General features: G+C 43.7%; 1 protein-coding gene across 1 annotated transcript in view; it reads right to left on the reverse strand.

Annotated features, from left to right (window-relative positions):
* Positions 1-20,861, reverse strand: part of WDR44 (WD repeat domain 44) — a 464,168-nt gene that overhangs the window by 386,900 nt on the left and 56,407 nt on the right. The window contains exon 2 of the mRNA XM_069212536.1: positions 433-466. Within this exon, the coding sequence (XP_069068637.1) occupies positions 433-466 (34 nt within the window). The remainder of the gene's footprint in view (positions 1-432; positions 467-20,861) is intronic.

A 20,861-nucleotide genomic window follows, 5' to 3' on the forward strand; every position in this document is an offset into this window, starting at 1 on the left:
TCAGCACACACCTAACCTGTTGCTATATACCTGCTGTAACAGTTTGCACGGAGCACACGGTCAACATGTGAGCCTTACAGGCGAGTGTATTACAATAACCTCAGAATCTCTTGGCGGTATGGTAGTAGTTTAGGTGGATAATGCCCTAGAAAACGAAAATCAGGAAGATCAATGACAAGAGAAGGAATTGTGAGCAATCCCTCATGAAACTCAAAACACAGACTTATAAGAAAATGAATGACAATATTTGGAGAGAGATTGATCAAGAACCCCTTAAGGAAGGTCGCGCAGATCGAATTAAAATGAAGGCAGTAGGTTAGACTGTGAATTGCCGTGGTTAGCATTTGTTCAGAGCCCTAAAATCACAAAATGAATACATATTCTTGTGTTTCATAAATTTACTGAATGAATGAACATTGAGAAAAAGCGTACCTTTAATGAGTTAGGGCCAGTTTTCGTTGGTGACCTATTGACAAAAAATAAAACAATTAAAGAATGTTAATGTGAAAATGTTGACCTTATTCAAATAACAGACAGCCGGTTGCAATGAAATATTTTACAACATTAACATTCTTATATGTTCTGGAATAATTAAGGTGGAGGGGGTGAAGATAATTTTGTTTTGTTTCACTTCTGTCAAAGGCTCAGAGTGCTAACTTAAATAGGGGAAAATAAACAGCAATAACACATACAACTGACTTTGAGAATTGTGGCGGCGCATAACACTTATTAAAATAACTTAACTTCATTAGTTAAAATGGTGACATCTCATTACTACCGCGGTGTAATGGATTCTGTACTTATTAGTGCCGCACAAACCTGGACCCTCACTATTAGAACATTCCTCCTCCGACTTAATAGTCCTTTATTGCCTCATAAATGCATGAAGGGTGAGACGAATAAAGATCAATATAACACAACACAAAAGAGCTACACAGCAAATGTAAAAATATAAATACCCACGATTTACGTAGTTAATCATCCATCCAATTGCTACTATGTGTGTTGAAATACCTTTAGGTAGCACATAGCAAACTTTAAAAAAAAAAATGTTTTTAAAACACTGCAAACTCACCCCAAGTATCGTCATCAGAATAGACTCCATCGATCCCTACCTAACAGGCATAGCTAAAGTGTAGTACCAAAACAATACTTACTGGAAAGCAGCCCCCTCATAAAGTAAACCACTGAGGAGGCAACAGTTGCGCATTGATAGTTACATTACAAAAACACTGTTGTAACTACAACAAATTCTTGCAGCCTTAGTGAATGGCCCTTATTTCACTACACTATGTGGAAAAACATGATCTTTTGTCACTCCCCTTTTATAAAGTTATACCGGGAAGAGAAATGACCTTAAAAGCAGCTTAGTCTACCCCTTAGGAAATCAGTTACAACTGGTTAAACTTCTTGCTAGGACTTTTCTTTGCATATAGGAGCACAAAATTGAACCCAAAGTTTACAACCTAACCTTGGTGGGGGGACTCTAAGCAGATGAAGCACTCCCGCAGCATATTATGTATGCTAAGCTTTTAGCGCACATACTCTCATATATCCCAGGTCTGAGCATTTTTGAAATGCACATGCACCAATCATGGAATAGTAGACACTAAGCAGAAACACCCTAGACACCAGGGATAATTATTTTTCTTTATGTTTTATATGTGGGAGCGACCCCTTAGGCAAGGGTCGCTCCCCAGGGGGGAAAAATAATTTTTAGGCCATCTGTGCCCCCCTTGGGGGGAGATCAGCCTATTTTTATTAAGCCAATCTGCTAGACACCAGGGATTTTTTTTGTTTGCAATTGACATGAGGGGAGGGGCCCATTGGGCAAGGGCTGCTTCCCATGGGGCCAAATTATTTTGAGGCCACCCCCTAGACACCAGGGATACATATATATATATATATATATATTTTTTCACATGTGGGGCGCGAGCCCTTAGGCAAGGGTCGCTCCCAGGGGGGTAAAATTACTTTTAGGCCATTTCTGCCCCTCTTGGAGGCAGATCAGCCTATTTTTATTAGGCCAATCTGCCCCCAAGGGGGGGCAGAAACCACTAGATACCATGGAATTGTTTTTGCAATTGACATGAGGAGACGGGCGGCCCCTTGGGCAAGTGCTGCTTCCCAGGGTGCCAAATTATTTTTAGGGATACCAGGGATTTTTTTTTTATTTATTTATTGAAGGGAGTGGCCCCTTGGGCAAGGGGGGGGGAACTATTTTAGGTCTTTTCTGCCCCCCCCACCCCCACCGGGACAGATCGGCCTATTACAATTAGGGATATATTTTTATGTTTACTTTTGTCTTTAAAATATAGGGCGCAACCCCTTAGGCAAGGGTCGTTCCCCTGAGGGGCAAATTTATTTTAGGTCATTTGGCCTATTTTTATTAGGCTGATCTGCCCCCAAGGGGGGCAGAAACCACTAGGCACCGGGGATTTTTATCCCCGTCAATTTCACGCAAAGGGAGCGACCCCTTAGGCAAGAGTAGCTCCCCTGGTGGGGGGTCAAATTTATTTTAGGCTATTGAGCAGATTGGCCTATTTCTATTAAGCCGATCTGCCCCCCGGTGTGTGAGTGGGAGGGGGGAGAAGAAACCTCTAGACACAGGGATATATTTTTGTTTATGTTTACTTTGGTTTTTTATGGATGGGGAGCGACCCTGGATCGGTTCCCCTGAGGGGCAAATTTATTTTAGGCCATATGGCCTATTTTTATTAGGCTGAACTGCCCCCAAGGGGGGCAGAAACCACTAGGAACCGGGGATTTTTTTTTTGCGCCAATTTCACCAAGGGGAGCGACCCCTTAGGCAAGGGTCGCTGCCCTGGAGGGGGGGGGGGAAATTTAGTTTAGGCTACTTCTACTCCACTTGGGGGCAGATCGGTCTATTTCTATTAGGCCGATCGGCCCCGGTGGGGGGGGGGGGGGCAGAAACCACTTAGCCACAAGGGATTGGTGTGTGTTTTGTTTCGGGGGCAGCCTCTTGGGCAAGGGTTGCTCCCCATGGGGGTACATTACTGTTGGCCACATCTGCCTCCCCCCTTGGGAGCAGATCAGCCTATTTTTGAAAGGCCCATCACAAGCCATTGGGATGCTGCCAAGTAGAAAAATCCACAAGGCCTAGACACATCTGAAACTAAACATCTGGGTGAGTCCAGGGTGGTGTGCTTCACATGTACCGCACCATTTTCTTACCCAAAATGCCCTGCAAATCTCCAACTTTGCTCGAAATCACAAATTTTTCCCACATTTTTGTGATGAAACCTTCCGGAATCTGCAGGAATCCACAAAATTCCTACTACCCAGCATTGTCTCATCTATACCAATAAAAATTCTGCTGTTTTTTTCCAAACTGCCCTTTTGTACCCGCTTTGGTTCCTCCTCAATTTGGACATATTTTTTGGCTCTTCCCTGTCGCAGGCACTTGGCCCACCTACGCAAGTGAGGTATCATTTTTACCGGGAGACTGAGGGGAACGTTGGGTGGTAGGAAATTTGTCCCGGTGCGGTGATCCCACACAGAAATGTGGGAACATTTTTATTTATTTTTAGCTAAATTTGAGGCTTGCTGAGGATTCTGGGTAAGAAAACACTGGGGGATCCACGCACGTCACACCTCCCTGGACTCCGTCAGGTGTCTAGTTTTCAGAAAAGTCTGGGTTTGGTAGGTTTCCCTAGATGGCTGCTGAGCCCAGGACCAAAAACGCAGGTGAACTCCCCCCATCCCCCATCCCACCGCAAAAACAGGTGGTTTTGTATTTTATCATTTTGATGTGTCCAGATAGTGTTTTGGGGCATTTCCTGCGCAAGCACTAGGCCTGCACACACGTGAGGTACCATTTTTATCGGGAGACTTGGGGGAATGCTGCATGGAAGGAAATTTGTGGCTCCTCTGATTCCAGAACTTTCCGTCACTGAAATGAGAGGGAAAAGTGTTTGTTCGGACAAATTTTGAGGTTTGCAAAGGATTCTGGGTAACAGAACCTGGTGAGAGCCCCACAAGTTTCCCCATCTTGGATTCCCCTAGGTGTCTAGTTTTAAAAAATGCGCAGGTTTGGTAGGTTTCCATAGGTGCCGGTTGAGCTAGAGGCCAAAATCCACAGCTAGGCACTCTGTAAAAAAAAAAAAAAAAAACAGCTCTGTTTTCTTTGGGAAACTGAGATGTGTCCACGTTGTGTTTGGGGCATTTCCTGTCACGGACCCTAGGCCTACCCACACAAGTGAGGTACCATTTTTATCAGGGACTCGGGGGAACACTGGGTGGAAGGAAATTTGTGGCTCCTCTCAGATTCCAGAACTTTCAGTCACCGAAATGTGAGGAAAACATGGGGTTTTTGGGCCAAATTTTGAGGTTTGCAAAGGATTCTGGGTAACAGAACCTGGTGAGAGCCCCACATGTCTCCCCATCTTGGATTCCCCTAGGTGTCTAGTTTTCAAATATGTGCAGGTTTGGTAGATTTCCCTAGGTGCCGGCTGAGCTAGAGGCCAAAATCTACAGCTAGGCACTTTGCAAAAAACACGTCAGATTTCATTAATGTGATGTGTCCATGTTGCGTTTCCTATATTTCACCTATATTTCTCATTGGCTGTGTAGGGCTATGACATTGATACATGGCATAATGCCATTAGAAGACCAAATGAATGAGAGACCCTCTCCTTCTCCCAACCTCGTGACTTCCAATTTAATCGGTGTATAGTTTTAAACAAGTGTGTGACATCCAGTGTGAAACTGCACTAAGCAGGAGCAAAAAATGCAGCCAGCCAAGTGAATATTCCCATCTATCCTGAGTATAAGCTGGATGCCATCGCATAGCACATACAGGCCATACTGAAAGATCGAATTAGACTGCTCACAGAGGTCACAAACGAATTAAAGAGTAGGGCAGATAAGCCTTACGAAATTCCACAGGTGACGAGCTGTAAGGAGGCACAATGACCGTGGAGTACCAGATACAAAGGAAGAAATTTAATATTTATTTTTTTATTTTATTTTTTACAAATGCACACTTTTAATTAATTGGAGATTTATTAAGCATCATTTGAAATATTGAAAGCTAGACTAAGGTAAAATGTGGCTGAACATAACAGTGAACGCATTTACAATAGTAAAGACTACGAAGACTCACAAATGAAAGTGACGTCTGTATGATCAAACACTGGCGAATTGGTGTCAATTATTTCTAAGAAAGATTAGAAACGCCACAAAAATTACAGAGGGTAGGCACGAAAAGCGAACAAAAACATTGGTACATTAAAAGCTGTTCTTTACCCAAGTTAACTTCAACAGACTAACCTGCAGACTTCAACTACCCACAGCATGGGATCAAAAAAGGAAACCTCAAGGGTCGTGGCATGCAAAACAGTAAGCAGAAATTCAACAGATTGAGCACTTTTACCAAACTCATTACTCAAGTCTAGAGACAAAAAATAAATAAACAAGGGATCCCACATTCCTGGAATGACTGCCAAAACATTCTGCCAGGGAAGTGCAAACATTTACCATTCTAGTTCTTTTTAGAGCATTTGAGGTCATTAAAAATGTGAGGGTCAGTAAGACAAAAGAGATGTTACCAAAGGTTCTGAAAACAGAATAGCAGTTTATCTGTCTTGCAAGGTGCGCCGACATGGCCATATACTCACTACTAATTGTGAAGGGCACGTAGTTTCAGTGTAATGTATTCGAACATTTTTTTTAAGTGTAATATAACGTTGAAATAATATTAATTAAAAAAAAAAAATCTTCTTTTCATTTCGAGAATTAAACGGTTTTTGCATACATGATCCAACAGGATTTTTTAAATCTAAAATAAAATCACACTGCAGGTTTGATAGAATATTCTCCAAAATGACTAACAGATGCTTGTATGTCATTAACTTACACACAACTAATGTGTATCAAATATCGTGGCCGAAACATCATTTACAAAAAAATTGACACATAGTATGCAGATTTTCTGTTATTATCGCCAATGATGCAATATTTCTGTAAATGATATTTGGAACACAATATTTATGTAAGACGATATTCAGACAACAATATTCTGGAAGCAAACCCAGCAGACATATTAGAAAAATCCAAATTTGATCAAATACACAGTGCTGAATATCATATCATACAGTGGATTATAGCCACTCGGCAGGCTGAAGAACTGTTGTTTGTGGTCAGAGACAACAAGTTTTCATGCTCATTTGCACAGTGGTCAAGTAGCTTCAAACCCATGCAGCACAAACTCTTTGGCAGCCAGTTTACAGTAGAATGAGAGAGGATTGCCTGGCACAAAAAGGCAAGATTTGAATCCAGATGTATATGGCATGTTGTTCAAACTTGAAACCCAGAAACACGTGTACAGAGAGAACGACACTACCTGCACGAACTTTGGTGAAAAACTACAGCAACTTTGAAGTAAGTGTACTGCATTTACAGGGATGCAATTGGGTAAACTGTGCTGGGATAAGAGGCAGTGGTGCTCCACTCACCCCCCTTTTGCCCCCCCCCCCTCGTGTTTAAAAGGCTCCCTTGAACCAATGAGCTGGCGAGCATACCAGGGATGCACCTGTGTGCCTAGGGAATGGTACTGTGACCTGTGAAGACTTGGGCAGCATACCAGCAACCCCAGATGACTTTTCTCTGCTCTCTACTACTTCTGTTCTCTACTGATGGAGGGCTAAACCCAGAAACATGTGTCGAGAGATAACAGCACTACCTGCCCAACTTTGGTGAAAAACGACAGCAAATAAAAATTCAAATAATAGTACACAAAAAAAACTGGGGAAAAAACATTTTGCTAACTGTTATGCAACTTGACATACCATTTATCTGAGGCATCATGTACTGAAACCCGTTCAATGTGTGCCAATATAAAAAAAAAGGTTAATAATGGAGAACTGTGTAAAACCATTAAGGGCAACGTGACCATAACTCACAATATCTAAGGGAAACAGTGATGCCTCAGTTGCACATCCTTCTCAATGTAAGCACTGTGATATAAACTCAACAGTGGTGTTCTAATACTATAAAACACCTGTTGCCACGATATGTACAGATGAACCCTAGAAACTTTGCAAGTCAAATATTTACAGAAAATACAGAATGGCGGAGCACTCATTATGTATGAATCTCGACTGTCATAATAGTTTAGGTCCGTCTCTTTATTCATTGGTACATCATAGTATACACATTTATATTGCTTAAATAGTATAGAAACAATGCTCCACAAATCAACTTCAAATATTCAGGTGATTGATATTTTCTTTTTACTTGAATCCAGTATCACAAGGATTACACTTCGTATCTTCAATCCAAACTCAGTTGTGTGTCAGTCCCTTGATTACGGGTACACTTATTTGGTAATGATTTATACATATATTGCGGTTAATTCCCTTAATTACAGGTACAATTGTTTGGTGGCAAATTGTAGATACGTTGCTGTTAATTTCTCATGGATGATCTTGGCCGACATAGGTTTCGTCCTTTACGTGACTTTCTCAAGGCTGATTAATGTGATACACAGAATGAAACAAAAAACATTAAAAACATTAATTTCATTCATGAATAATGAAAAGAAGAAAGAGAAGTGTTTCTGTACTTAGTCAAAAAGCCATCAGACCCAAAAAACAAATTTGTGTCCCTAATTCACCAGTCCTTGTTCTAGTCTAGCGTTAGTAAAAAACTGAACATTTCTCTAATATTGTGATACATTCTGAATGAGTGAAGTACAGAATAGAATACAATTCCTCCACCAGTCCCAAACATCTGTTGTGATTTTAAAATAGGTAGACAGAGATAAACATGCCTAGTCTTAAAGATACCTGATGCAAAAGGAGAAATGTAGTGCTAATACAACACATGCATGATCAAGGGATAGTATAAAGAGTGAGTCCATAAAGAACACCCAGAGGAGAGAAGCAAGCTAATACATAGTGCTGAACACACCCCGTGAATGGGGAAGCACAGAAAAGAGTATTTGTCATATACATTAAATTACCTATGTCAAAGTAGAATGTTTCCAGTCAATGACGTAATGGTTACTAATGGAGGACAGAAAAGACGTACAAAAAAAAAAAAAAAAATGAGAAGATATGCTCCGAAACAGCCTGACAAGAAAAATCAGATGAAGTCATGTCGCAAACTGACCTCGAGCTTATTGAAAGCGGAGAGGCAAAATCTCGAAACAAGCACATGAACTTATCAATAAACTCTCATTCAAATGTAACGATGTACCGGAAAGTTACTGGCTGTGCAATCCAAAGCATGCATGCAGAAAATTGTTGACGACTGCCAAACTGAAACCAAGACACATGCGTGAATTACAAATTTGTATTCCAAAAGTTAACTAAGGAAAATCAATAACTAAGAAAACTTCATAAAGTAAAAAAATTAAACGTATGGAGGCAAAATGAACCCCAACACTTAGTACCCCCAGAAACATAGCACCATAATGTCTATCTAAGCCTTTGTGTTTAAAAAAAATGCCGAGTGCTCACAATAACCTTTCAAACCCACCAGTTCACAAATCAAAGGTTCCAACTGGACCCTTAACTACTACCGAGTATAAATCCAAATCAAGAAAACTAACTTTATTTTGCTAATTAAAATCGCCACGTGTGTCTCATTTGATATTCATATATGAATCTATCTTAGGTTGCCTACGGATGTAAACATCGGCATGCAGCGTAGCCTGTTCAGCGTTTGAAATGTGTGCGGTCAAGTGAAAATCTCCTCCATCGGCCCTCACTTTAAAAAGAGACGCAAGTCTACGTCGAAAGCAGCAGACAAAGAATATATCAGATATCGACCATTTGTAATAACCGACATATTGTAGTGTGCAATTTCAGATGTCTTGATAAAGGAATACCCCATCATTCAATTTGATATCACATTCGACATATGTAGCGAAAGCGCCACTTAAATTAATTTTAGACTCGAAAAAAAATGTAACTTTTAGAAAAGCATCCAACATAAAAATGGAGTCCATTCTTATCAGCAACGTGACTTGTTTTTTTTTCAAAATCATGAGACTATAGTTTTCAGGGGCTATTTGTGCTATCCAATTCAAACAGAGAAAAAATACCATAGTCCTAAAAGTGTAAGACGACAGTGACAAACTATTTCAATGAAACTTTTGTTTGGCTCACTATGATGACTAAAAGAAACGAGGAAAACACCAGATAAAAGATATGAAGGAAAAGGAGCTTTATAGCAAAAGAAAGATAAGGGGAAAGATACACACCCCACATGAATTATTGTCAACAACCTTTTTACATTGTCGCAAGTGCAACTGTTGCTCTTCAATGTTAAATACTTTCTTCACTGTAAAGTTTTATCCTTGCATCTTTCGAGGACAATCCCCAAATAATACTCTATTAAGACATATAATGGGACCAAGTGGTTGCTTAACAAAATTGTTTTACATCTCCACAAACCTTTTTGTTATCTTAATGCACATAAGCTTAAAGATACAGATGAAACATGGCAATTCTACATCAGATCATACCATCTGACCTTTTCTAAAAGAGAATTACATGATATACAAATGAAATGCATTCCTAGTTCAGTTAGACAGATGACATCTATACTGCTCAAACAACTGGTCTTCCGAAATTAACATGAAATCTATTTTGAAGGTCTTTGTAGAAAGTATATAATACCTATAAAGAATGATGCATTTCACTATCTTGGTTCACGCCCAATTCCACAATTTTCAGTTTGAATTAAGAAAAAAATGAGGCACAGTGGATTATCAGTCATTCGATTTCCAGCCCTGGGGTTCAATTTGGTCTGGCTGATTCCCATAAACTTGCTCACAGGAGTTTCCGATGTTGAGTGCATCTCCCCATGTTTCACTAAGGGGGAGGACGGATCATTGTTTCTAAATGAGTGCATATGCTCTTCTATTCTTTCTTTTAGGACTCAGATTGTACTTCCCACATATATGACTCCACATTCGCAAATCAACATATAAATAACATATATGGTGTGGCAATTTATGAAGGTCTCAATTGTATATGTTTTACTGTCATTAAAACTAAAATCATGAGTTATCCATCGCTATGGTCCACAAATTGCAGGTGCTACTACATCCGAAGAATTATCATAGCCTGGTAGGCAACCATGTATTAGTTATTTCACTTTGGGTGTAGAACCCTCCCCTGGTGCTGCAACAGAAGCTCCTCCCAAAGGCACAGTCTGATCGGAAGATTGGTGGACATGCTCAGCAGCTCAGGATACCAGAGTCTCCGTGCCCAGTCCGGAGCCACACGGATTACTTGGTCCCAGTTGTTCTTGATCTTCTTGAGTACTCTGGGCAGAAAGGCATACAGGAGGCCTGAGTTCCACTCAAGACGAAAAGCGTCTCCGAAGGGTTGCTGCCTTGTAAATTCCAACACTCAAACTGCTGACATTGCGCATTCCCTGTGGAGGTAAACAGATCTAACCAAGGCACTCCCCACTGCTGAAAGAGACCTTGCGCCACCTACGGTTGGAGCCATGATTTGTGAATTGTAAGGCATTTTCGGCTGAGATCGTCTGCTCTAGCATTCACAGGTCCGCCAGGTGTTGAACCACCAGAGATATACCCTGCTGTTCCAGCCACATCTACCGGTGCAGAGCTTCTTAAAAAAGGGTCCACGACCCCCAACCGGCCCTATTTGTTGCAGTGCCACATGGTGTTGCCCATGAACACCAGCAGCATCTTTCCCTTGATAGAGGGGATTAAAAAATGCTTTCAATGCAAGCCAGATCACACAGAGCTCCAACAGGTTGATGTGGAGTCCAGGTTCGGCCGGAGACCAAATGCCTCTGATCTCCACCTCTCCCAAGTGGCCACCCCATCCCAGGACTGTCCCATTTGTCAGATCTGTTGGAGAAGGGAGAGGGGTCTGCCTCTGACCCAATCGTGGTTTGTTAACCACCACTGCAGATCTTTTACAGTTCCCTCCAAGATCTGGTCCTTTTCAGAGAGATACCCCCTGATCCTGCATCCACTGGAACTTCAGGTTTCACTGCAGAGCCTGCATATGCCATCTGGCATGTGTCCCCTGCAGGATGCAGGAGGCCACGAAACCCTGCAGCCTCAGAGACATTCCCACCGAAATCTAGGATAGAGGCTGAAACTTGGGTATCATAGCCTGCATATCCTGGACTTGCCGCTTGGGAAGATAGACCCGAAACTGCACTGTGTCCAGAACAGCACCCATAAAAGGGAGCATCTGAGAGGCGTGACTTTAGCACGTTTATAGTGAACCCCAGCGAAGGCAGGTCATCATAGTCTGGAGCTGGGAAACGACAATCTGGGGCGAGCCTGCCTTCAACAGCCAGTCATCGAAATAAGGGAAGACTGAAACCTCTAATTTCGGCAAATAGGCTGCAGCCACTGGCATCACCTTGGTGAACACCCGAGGGATGCTGGTAAGGCCAAAGGGGAGCACGTGAACAGATAGTGCTTGTGGCCTACCGTGAACCGCAAGTAATGTCTGTGGGGATATGAAATAAGCATCATGAAAGTACCACGCTACCATCCTGTCTCCTGGGTCAAGGGCAGACAGAACATGAGCCAGAGCGAGCATCGTGAACTTCTCCTTCTTGAGGAAGAGATTGGGGGACCAAAGGTCTAGGATAGGGCAGAGGCCCTTGTCCTTTTTTGGGACCAGAAAGTAGCAGGAATAGGGATGTATGATGGAACAACGCATGCCTTTCCAACACCGTAAGCACAATGCATGGTCATTACCACGCATGCACTTACCACAAAATGTTTTTATAATGCATATTCTTTTACCACGAATGTCTTTACCACAAAAATTTCACAGTAAAGGCAAAGTTGGTAAAGTCATATGCAAGGTAAAAACTAGAGGTAAGTATAACATACAATACCCTTACCACCTCTAAACCCATACCCACCCTAAAACCTAACCACCCCAAACCCCATACCCACCTTAAAACTTAAAAATACCCTTACTACCCCAAAACCCAAACCCACCCAAAAACCTAAAAATGTCCTTACCACCCCAAAACCCATACCCACCTAAAACCTAAAAAATACCCTCATCCCCCCAAAACCCATACCCACCCTAAAACCTAAAAATGTCCTTGCCACCCCAAAATCCATGTTCACCCTAAAAGCTAAAAATACCCTTACCAAAACAAAACCCATACCCACCCTAAAACGTAAAAATATAATTACCAATTACCACCAATAACTGTAACCCACCCTAAACACTACATATATATATCACTCAACCCACTTAATACTTACCTGTACTTACCTTTAAAACCTTTACCACACATACACCTTTCCCATTAAAGCCTTTACAATGAAATTAGTTGTAAAGGCATGCGTGGTAAAGGTATATTCGTGGTAAAGGTATATTTGTGGTAAAGGCATGCGTGGTAAACGCTTATGCGTTGTAAATGCATTGTGGTAAATGCATTTTGTTGCATTCACCGCGATGTAAGTGATGTTTCGCCAGGAATAGCAACCACAGCCTACTATGGGCACGGAAACCTTGTCTATGGCTCCCTTGGCTAAGGGAGACATAACTTCTGTGAAGAAGGGACAAGTGATCCTTCGTCATCTGATCCTAGGATGGTGGCATGGATGGTAGTCTCGAAGGGGAGGGAGTAGCCCGTTCGGACTGTCTGAACAACACACCTGTCTGACGTGACGGATTACCAGCAGAGGAGGTGATGGCGAATCCTGCCGCCAACTGGCCCTGGTGGAGAGTCAGACTATGAAGTTTTAAAGGCTGATGCAGGAGGGGGGGGTTGGGTGGACTGTAAAGTCCGCTGGCCACCTGATCTGTGAGGTTAGCAGATTCCGCACCTTCAGCCACGCAGAGGCTTGGCAGCATGCACAGCACTGTGGCTGGCAGGGAATGGATGCAGTTGGAGGCCCCTTCTGTAGCCACAAAGGGGCGAAAGGCAGGCTGGGGGGGAATGTAGGGCTACAATGAGGCCCAAGGCCTTTGCCGTAGGCGGAGAATCCTTTAATCACTCGAATGCTGAGTCTGCCTGGTCTCGGAAGAGACGGGTGTTATCAAAGGGCATGTCCATCAAGGAAGCTTGGACATCCCCTGAAAAGCCAGATGTCCTCAGCCAGGCATGGCACCTCAAGTCCAAAGCTGATGAAACCGCTCTGCCTAGCAAGTCCTGTGTGTCCAATGATTGTGAACCTCACTGCATCTCTACCATCGGCAACCGCTTGAAAGCGTACAGCCCGGGCCTCCTCCTGGACCTGTGGCAACACTGGCGCAACCGTATCCCACAGCGTTTCAGTATAACGTCCCAAAAGCATGAGGTTTACACAGACCGCAATACAAGGCTGGCGGAAGAAAACATCTTCCTCACAAGTAAGTCCAACCTTTTGGATTCCCTTCCTGAGGGAGCAAAAGAGAACGGGCCCTTGGAGGGCCCAGGCTCTCAGGGGTGGGGTGTTGCATCAGAAAACCTGGGTTGCCTGGAGCTGGGCAGTGGAGGCAGGCAGTCGTCCTGTTCAGAGGAGCCCCTGTTCTGGATTTGGATGAGGTACCCAGCAGGACGTCTGTGATGACCTCATTAAACAGGTGCAGGGGTTCTGAGGTGGAAGCTCCCAGTTGTAGCACCTTTGCCAGGAGATTAGTCCGGACGGCCACTGAGGGCAACTCAAGGTCCAGAACCTCAGACGCCCTCCTCACCACCAGAGTGAGAAGCTCTCTCCCTATAGCCACGGTAGGAGGAGAAAGTGTAGGAAAGTACCATCTTGCCTGACATGTTACCCCCATTTTTACTTGTGTGTCAGTTTGTTTTTGCCTGTGTCACTGGGATCCTGCTAGCCAGGACCCCAGTGCTCATAGTTTGTGGCCTATATGTGTTCCCTGTGTGGTGCCTAACTGTATCACTGAGGCTCTGCTAACCAGAACCTCAGTGTTTATGCTCTCTCTGCTTTTAAAATTGTCACTGCAGGCTAGTGACTATTTGCACCCATTCTGATTGGCACACTGGAACACCCTTATAATTCCCTAGTATATGGTACCTAAGTACCCAGGGTATTGGGGTTCCAGGAGATCCCTATGGGCTGCAGCATTTCTTTTGCCACCCATAGGGAGCTCAGACAATTCTTACACAGGACTGCCACTGCAGCCTGAGTGAAATAACGTCCACGTTATTTCACAGCCGTTTTACACTGCACTTAAGTAACTTATAAGTCACCTATATGTCTAACCCTCACTTAGTGAAGGTTAGGTGCAAAGTTACTAAGTGTGAGGGCACCCTGGCACTAGCCAAGGTACCCCCACATTGTTCAGAGCAATTTCCCCGGACTTTGTGAGTGTGGGGACACCATTACACGCGTGCACTACATATAGGTCAATACCTATATGTAGCTTCACAATGGTAACACCAAACATGGCCATGAAACACATCGAAGATCATTGAATTGTCCCCTCAAGCCAAATATGGTATTGGGGTGCCAATCCCATGCATCCCAGGGGCTCCACCATGGACCCCGGGTACTGCCAAACTAGCTCTCTGGGGTTTTCACTGCAGCTACCGCTGCTGCCAACCCTCAGACAGGTTTCTACCCTCCTGGGGTCTGGGCAGCCCACTCCCAGGAACGCAGAACAAAGGACTTCCTCTGAGAGAGGGTGTTACACCCTCTCCCTTTGGAAATAGGTGTTAAGGGCTGGGGAGGAGTAGCCTCCCCCAGCCTCTGGAAATGCTTTGAAGGGCACAGATGGTGCCCTCCTTGCATAAGCCAGTCTACACTGGTTCAGGGATCCCCCAGCCCCTGCTCTGGCGCGAAACTGGACAAAGGAAAGGGGAGTGACCACTCCCTTGTCCATCACCATCCCAGGGGTGGTGCCCAGAGCTCCTCCAGTCTGTCCCAGACCTCTGCCATCTTGAATGCAGAGGTGTGAGGGCACAGTGGAGGCCTCTGAGTGGCCAGTGCCAGCAGGTGACGTCAAAGACCCCTCCTGATAGGTGCTTACCTGGTTAGGTGGCCAATCCACCTCTGAGGGCTATTTAGGATCTCTCCTGTGGGTTTCTCTTCAGATAACGAATGCAAGAGCTCATCAGAGTTCCTCTGCATCTCCCTCTTCGACATCTGACAAGGATCGACTGCTGACTGCTCCAGGACGCATGCAAAACCGCAACAAAGTAGCAAGAAGACTACCTACAACATTGTAGCGCCAAATCCTGCCGGCTTTCTCGACTGTTTCCTGGTTGTGCATGCTCTGAGGGTTGTCTGCCTTCACCCTGCACTGGAAGCCAAGAAGAAATCCCCCGTGGGTCGACGGAATCTTCTCCCTACTAACGCAGGCATCAAACTTCTGCATCACTGGTCTCCTGGGTCCCCTCTCAGCTTGACGAGTGTGGTCCCTGGAACACAGGAGCTGGATCCAAGTGACCCCGACAGTCCTGTGGTCCTTCTGTCCAAATTTGGAGGAGGTAAGTCCTTGCCTCCCCATGCCAGACAGAAATCCTGTGCTCTGCGTGATCTGCAGCTGCTAGGGCTTCTGTGCACTTTTGCAAGGATTCCTTCGTGCACAGCCCAGGTCCCCAGCACTCCGTCCTGCATTGCTCAACTCGCTGAGTTGACCACCGACTTCGTGGGACCCTCTTTTGTTGTGTTGAGATGACCGCCGTGCTCAGATTTCTTGAACGCCTGTTTAAGTGCTTTTGCGGGTGCTGCCTGCTTCTGCATGGGCTCTCTGTTGCTGAGTGCCCCCTCTGTCTCCTCCTCCAAGGGGCGACCTCATGGTCCTTCCTGGGCCCGGGCAGCAACCATAATCTTCAACCGTGACTCTTGCAGCTAGCAAGGCTTATTTGTGGTCTTTCTGCGTGGAAACAACTCTGCAACCTCCAGCACGCCGTGGGACATCTTCTGACCAAAGGAGAAGTTCCTGGCACCTTCCGTTGTTCTTCCACCCGGAGGCAGCCCTTTTGCACCTTCATCCGGGGTTTAGTGGGCTCCTGCCCCTCCGGACACTTGCGTGACTATTGGACTTTGTTCCCTTCCTTTACAGGTCCTCCGGTCCAGGAATCCGTCTTCAGTGCTTTGCAGTCAGTTGTTGCCTTTGCAGAATCCACTATCTCGACTTTTCTGTCTTTCTGGGGTAGTAGGGTAACTTTACTCCTACTTTTCAGGGTCTTGGGGTGGGGTATCTTGGACACCCTTAGTGTTTTCTTACACTCCCAGTGACCCTCTACACACTACACTAGGCCTGGGGTCCATTCGTGGTTCGCATTCCACTTTTGGAGTATATGGTTTTGTGTTGCCCCTAAACCTATTGTCTCCTATTGCATTCTATTGTGTTCTACAGTGTTTGCACTACTTTTCTAACTGTTTACTTACCTGATTTTGGTTTTTGTGTATTTTACTTACCCCCTAAGGGAGTATATCCTCTGAGATAGTTTTGGCATATTGTCACTAAAATAAAGTACCTTTATTTTTAGTAACTCGGAGTATTGTGTTTCTTATGATATAGTGCTATATGATATAAGTGGTATAGTAGGAGCTTTGCATGTCTCCTAGTTCAGCCTAAGCTGCTATGCTATAGCTACCTCTATCAGCCTAAGCTGGTAGAACCCTACTAATAAGGGATAACTGGACCTGGCACAAGGTATAAGTACCAACAGGTACCCACTATAAGCCAGGCCAGCCTGCAAGCACCAGAATTGGCGTCATACGACACCAATCCGGCTCCATGTCTGAGTCGAGGATTACAATTGGGATGGCGACCCCTGTAGGCGCAGACGGCACCGGGAGCTTCAGTGTGGGAACCAGCATCTGGGAAGGCCGTGGGTGCACAACCAACACTGATCCTGATCCAGGACTGGATCCTTTGGTGGCTCTGGGAGCTGAGGCTGAAGCTGCTGGTACAGAACCCGAAGGAGCCCATTGTGAATCCAGGGGGCCCAAAGGCGCTCCAGCGGTGTCAAACTGCCCAAAAATGATGTGCATGGCTTCATAAAACTCTGAGTTGGGCAGGGGTTGCTCCAGCTTCCAGACACTTGGGGAAGTGCAAAGTCAGCCCAGCCAGAGCTCTGCAGAGTGGGGCCTAGAATGTCAACGCTTCCTTGTTTCGTCAGCCAATGGACGAGGAAAAGTCAAAGAACGCTTCGACTTCTTAGAGTTCTTCTGTGCCTCAACTTACCCGATCACCCCGAGGACTTGGAGTGGGACAACAATGACGATGGAGGGCTCCGTGACCGATCCCGGGATCTTCCTCTAGACTTCTGCAGAGTTGAACTTCGGGCCACCATCAGCTTTAGGGACCGCTCCCTCAAAGCCTCCGGATGCATGGCCTGACTTCAAGTTGTGGTTGCGCTCCAGGCACCAAAAACACACAAGGTGCAGATCCGTATGAGCCATGGAATAGTCAGAGAGGCTATAAGCAAAGCTATAATATAATGAGAATGGTGCCAGGAATTGTCACATTACTGCAGGGCACCGGGAAGTTTTTTTTTTTTTTGTTCACATTTTCCTTTTGGTAAATAGACATTTTATAAAAATCCTTGAGTACCACAATAGCAGCAACACAGCTTTGTGGGTGCCACGCTAGAAATTACAAACCTATATCAGCTTAAAGAACCCAGCCACATTACACAAACCGAAAAAACATTAAAGTGGCTTCAGATCAAACAACTTATTAACTAAAGAATCTTTAGGGTAACCCACAAAACTGTATGATCAAGCACCTCACAACATGTCATGAGAGCTGAGATTAGCACTATGCATTCTCGCCCAGGGACCCCCCTAAGAATGTGTTGCGGCCCACAGGTCAACAATCGCTGTTCCAGCAGCCCTAATTTTGTGAGACTTCACAACAGCGTTTAAGACAGTGAGCCATAAAATTATTCTTTCCAAATTGTCTAATTAAGGGATAATGCAGATTAAGCCCTTTCATGGTTTTCAGGATCTGTGCCCGCTACAGCGCTTCAAATTTTTGTTCCACCATTTGTCTCTCATGTCAGGCCATGTCTGTGATCAGTGCTTCTAGGTTCAATTTGTACTTGCTTGGCTCACTTTATTTACTTTCTTGGGAGTAATCTATAAATGTATGCTGATGATACACAAATTATCTTCAGGCTTACAGATAATGCTATCCTCACAGCCTTGACATTTCACGTCTGTCTTCTGAAAGATCAATAATGGACATGTCTGAATAAACTTAACAGCAACAAAACTAACATTCTATGCCCATTTGCGCCTTCTCTTCTTTGGGAGCATTCTTTTTTAGCCTAGGATTCCGATTGTCCTACATCGCCAGCACCATGTGTAAAGAACTTGGAGTCAGAATTGATTCACCTTTGACTTTGCCTGATCCAATTCCTTTCGTAGTTAAATAAAGGATTTTGCTGCCAGATTAGCTCTGAAGCTTTGCCCTAGAGATCATATTTCTCCAGTCTTGGCTGTATTTATACTGGCTGCCCTTTTAGGTTAGAATATTTTTCAAATCAATGTGTTTGGCACATAAGGCTTTCTATTCTCTCAGTTATCTCCATTGCCAGTGGTTCCAGTAGTATTATTGTCCCAGATTTCTTAGGAAAACAATTGGTGAGAGGGATTTTTTTTTTACGTATCTGCAGCTCAAAAATGGAACTCTATGCCCTTACCTCTGCATCGAGATTCAAATCTAACTAAGTTTAAAGACTTGGCTGTTTCCATCTACTTAGAAGCTAGGTATTTGAATATGTCCTCTTTTTCTACAGTGGCCTGTGCCTTTCTGGTGACATTTCTCTTGGTTCTATCATTATCATTTGACAGTTCCACTTTATAAATTCAAACTACACACTATGTGAGAAATAAACCTTTGGCATTCCCATCCAATTCCTGACTCATGGGAAGTCAACAGCTTCCTGCAGGAGAGTGTCTCTCTTACTTAGCATTATAAAACATGACTTGGTATTTTTTTGCTCAGAACAAAACTATTCAACTCAACATTGCTGGTTGCAAAACAATCAAAAGGATAATCCCATTTTCAGATTTTTTTTCAAGCCCAAAGCGAACTCAATGAATGGAAATCCAGGTGAACTCCTAAATCTAGTTCTATACTATACACTGTTGCTAGGACCTGCATCCAAAGTGAGAAACATAATAACAGAACGTCCTTTACCTCAATCAGTAATTTGGCAAGTAGATTTTCCATGTTAATAGCATGGACCAGTAAAACTTTCAGAATGTCACAGAAGGCAAAGCCATCCTAAAATGAATTCCTGCAGAGCACATATTACAAGTGAGCCAGTAGTTACCAGGCGCGCAACGTCCACTGGGCTAAAAATGTTTCACCCCTGCCCCCTCCTCTCCCCTGTCGTCTGCTTTAGCAAACACTGTTTCAGCCTGCAGGACACACACGCCTTCAGATGATGTGTGCCGGACTTCGCTGAGATTGAGACCTACGTGATAGTATTTAAAAGTATTTTGTGATTCATTCACACGTTCAAGTGCGTAAAGAAATGTACGGGAACTATGATTCTGGGTGCAATGGGGCAGGGGAGTTTGGGGGCAGACCAGAGAAGTAAGTATAAAATACAAATTATTTTGCAGGCCTTTAACCTTCAAAATAAATACGTAAAAAATATAACATGCACACTAAACATGAGAAATGAATACTAGTTGAAGTAATAGGTAGTAAATGTACCATTTTATGTTATATAAGAATACCTAGTTAATGTGATTACTGCAGAATGCTGGGTGTGTCACCAGAGACACAGAACTGAATCCTGGTTGCTACAATGGTGAATAGTAGTTATGTGCAGTGCTAAGAGCTCCCAGCCTGCGACTGAAAGGACTGTTAATATGCAAGTCATTATTTTAAAATTCTATTAGGTTGCACCACAAGTTGCGGAGAGAGTTAACCCCCGATTTCGAATTAGATCGAAGTTTTTTTTGTTATCCTCCACCCTCTCCCCCTTCCCTCCCCCACCAGAAAACCCTTTTTAGGCAAACGTTTGAATTCTAACCTGGATGATATTTAGTATAACAAGTGACATTAATTTTTAATTCTTGGTTAAACTTAGCCAAGTCAAACCTTCCGGAAATTAGCAGGGGAAAAGTGTACAGTATTTAACATACCGTGAAAATTATGGTGCGGTAAGGAACAAAAGCTACATGCAACTCTACAAAAACTTGTAATACCTAATATTTGCCGTGCCCAATAAAAAATACACCTTTAAGGTATCATGATTTACCCGATGCAATAAAAAGCACATTTCATTCCGACAAACTCGGAATCAGGGCTGTACTGTTTAAGATAAAACAAGTGTGTTAAAATATATATCTTTACTAATACGAAATCAGACCGCCTAGTGTAAATCATTTTTATTTTTTGCAACGTTATTGGATTTTAGCAACAGCAAACAAAATACAAAAAGCTGTCTATATCCTTTCCCTCCTCAAGTCCCTCAGGACATCAATCTCCCTCCACCCCAAAAAAGCCCTTACAGTCAGACTTTGCTATCAGAATCCTAGTTTAACAAGACGTGTTAACATTTCCATGGCTCTCACAATCTCGGTGACAATCCAGGTCCGTCAGTTATCTTGATTTTTTTTTCACAATGAGCTATCAGGAGCATGTGGGGAATAACCATCTAGTTTTCTCTGTCACAATTGTTGCCAACTGCAGATTCGTATGCCCTGAATTAATGCCAATGGTTCCTGTGGTATTGGTACCCCGGTTATCTTCTTGATAGGACTTATAACTCCCTTTCAAAAGATTTTGTTTTGTGGGCATGGCCACCACACATATAACTCTGTTCCCTTCTCCCCGTAACCTCTCCAGCACAGATCATTCATATTTGGAAAGATCGGTTTCAGTTTTTGTGGTGTTTGATACCAAAAGAACATAATTTTATACCATGTCTCCCTGTCTTGTCCATGTCGCAAC

Source organism: Pleurodeles waltl, chromosome 2_1 (genome assembly GCF_031143425.1).
Source record: "Pleurodeles waltl isolate 20211129_DDA chromosome 2_1, aPleWal1.hap1.20221129, whole genome shotgun sequence".
In the NCBI taxonomy this organism is placed as follows: domain Eukaryota; kingdom Metazoa; phylum Chordata; class Amphibia; order Caudata; family Salamandridae; genus Pleurodeles; species Pleurodeles waltl.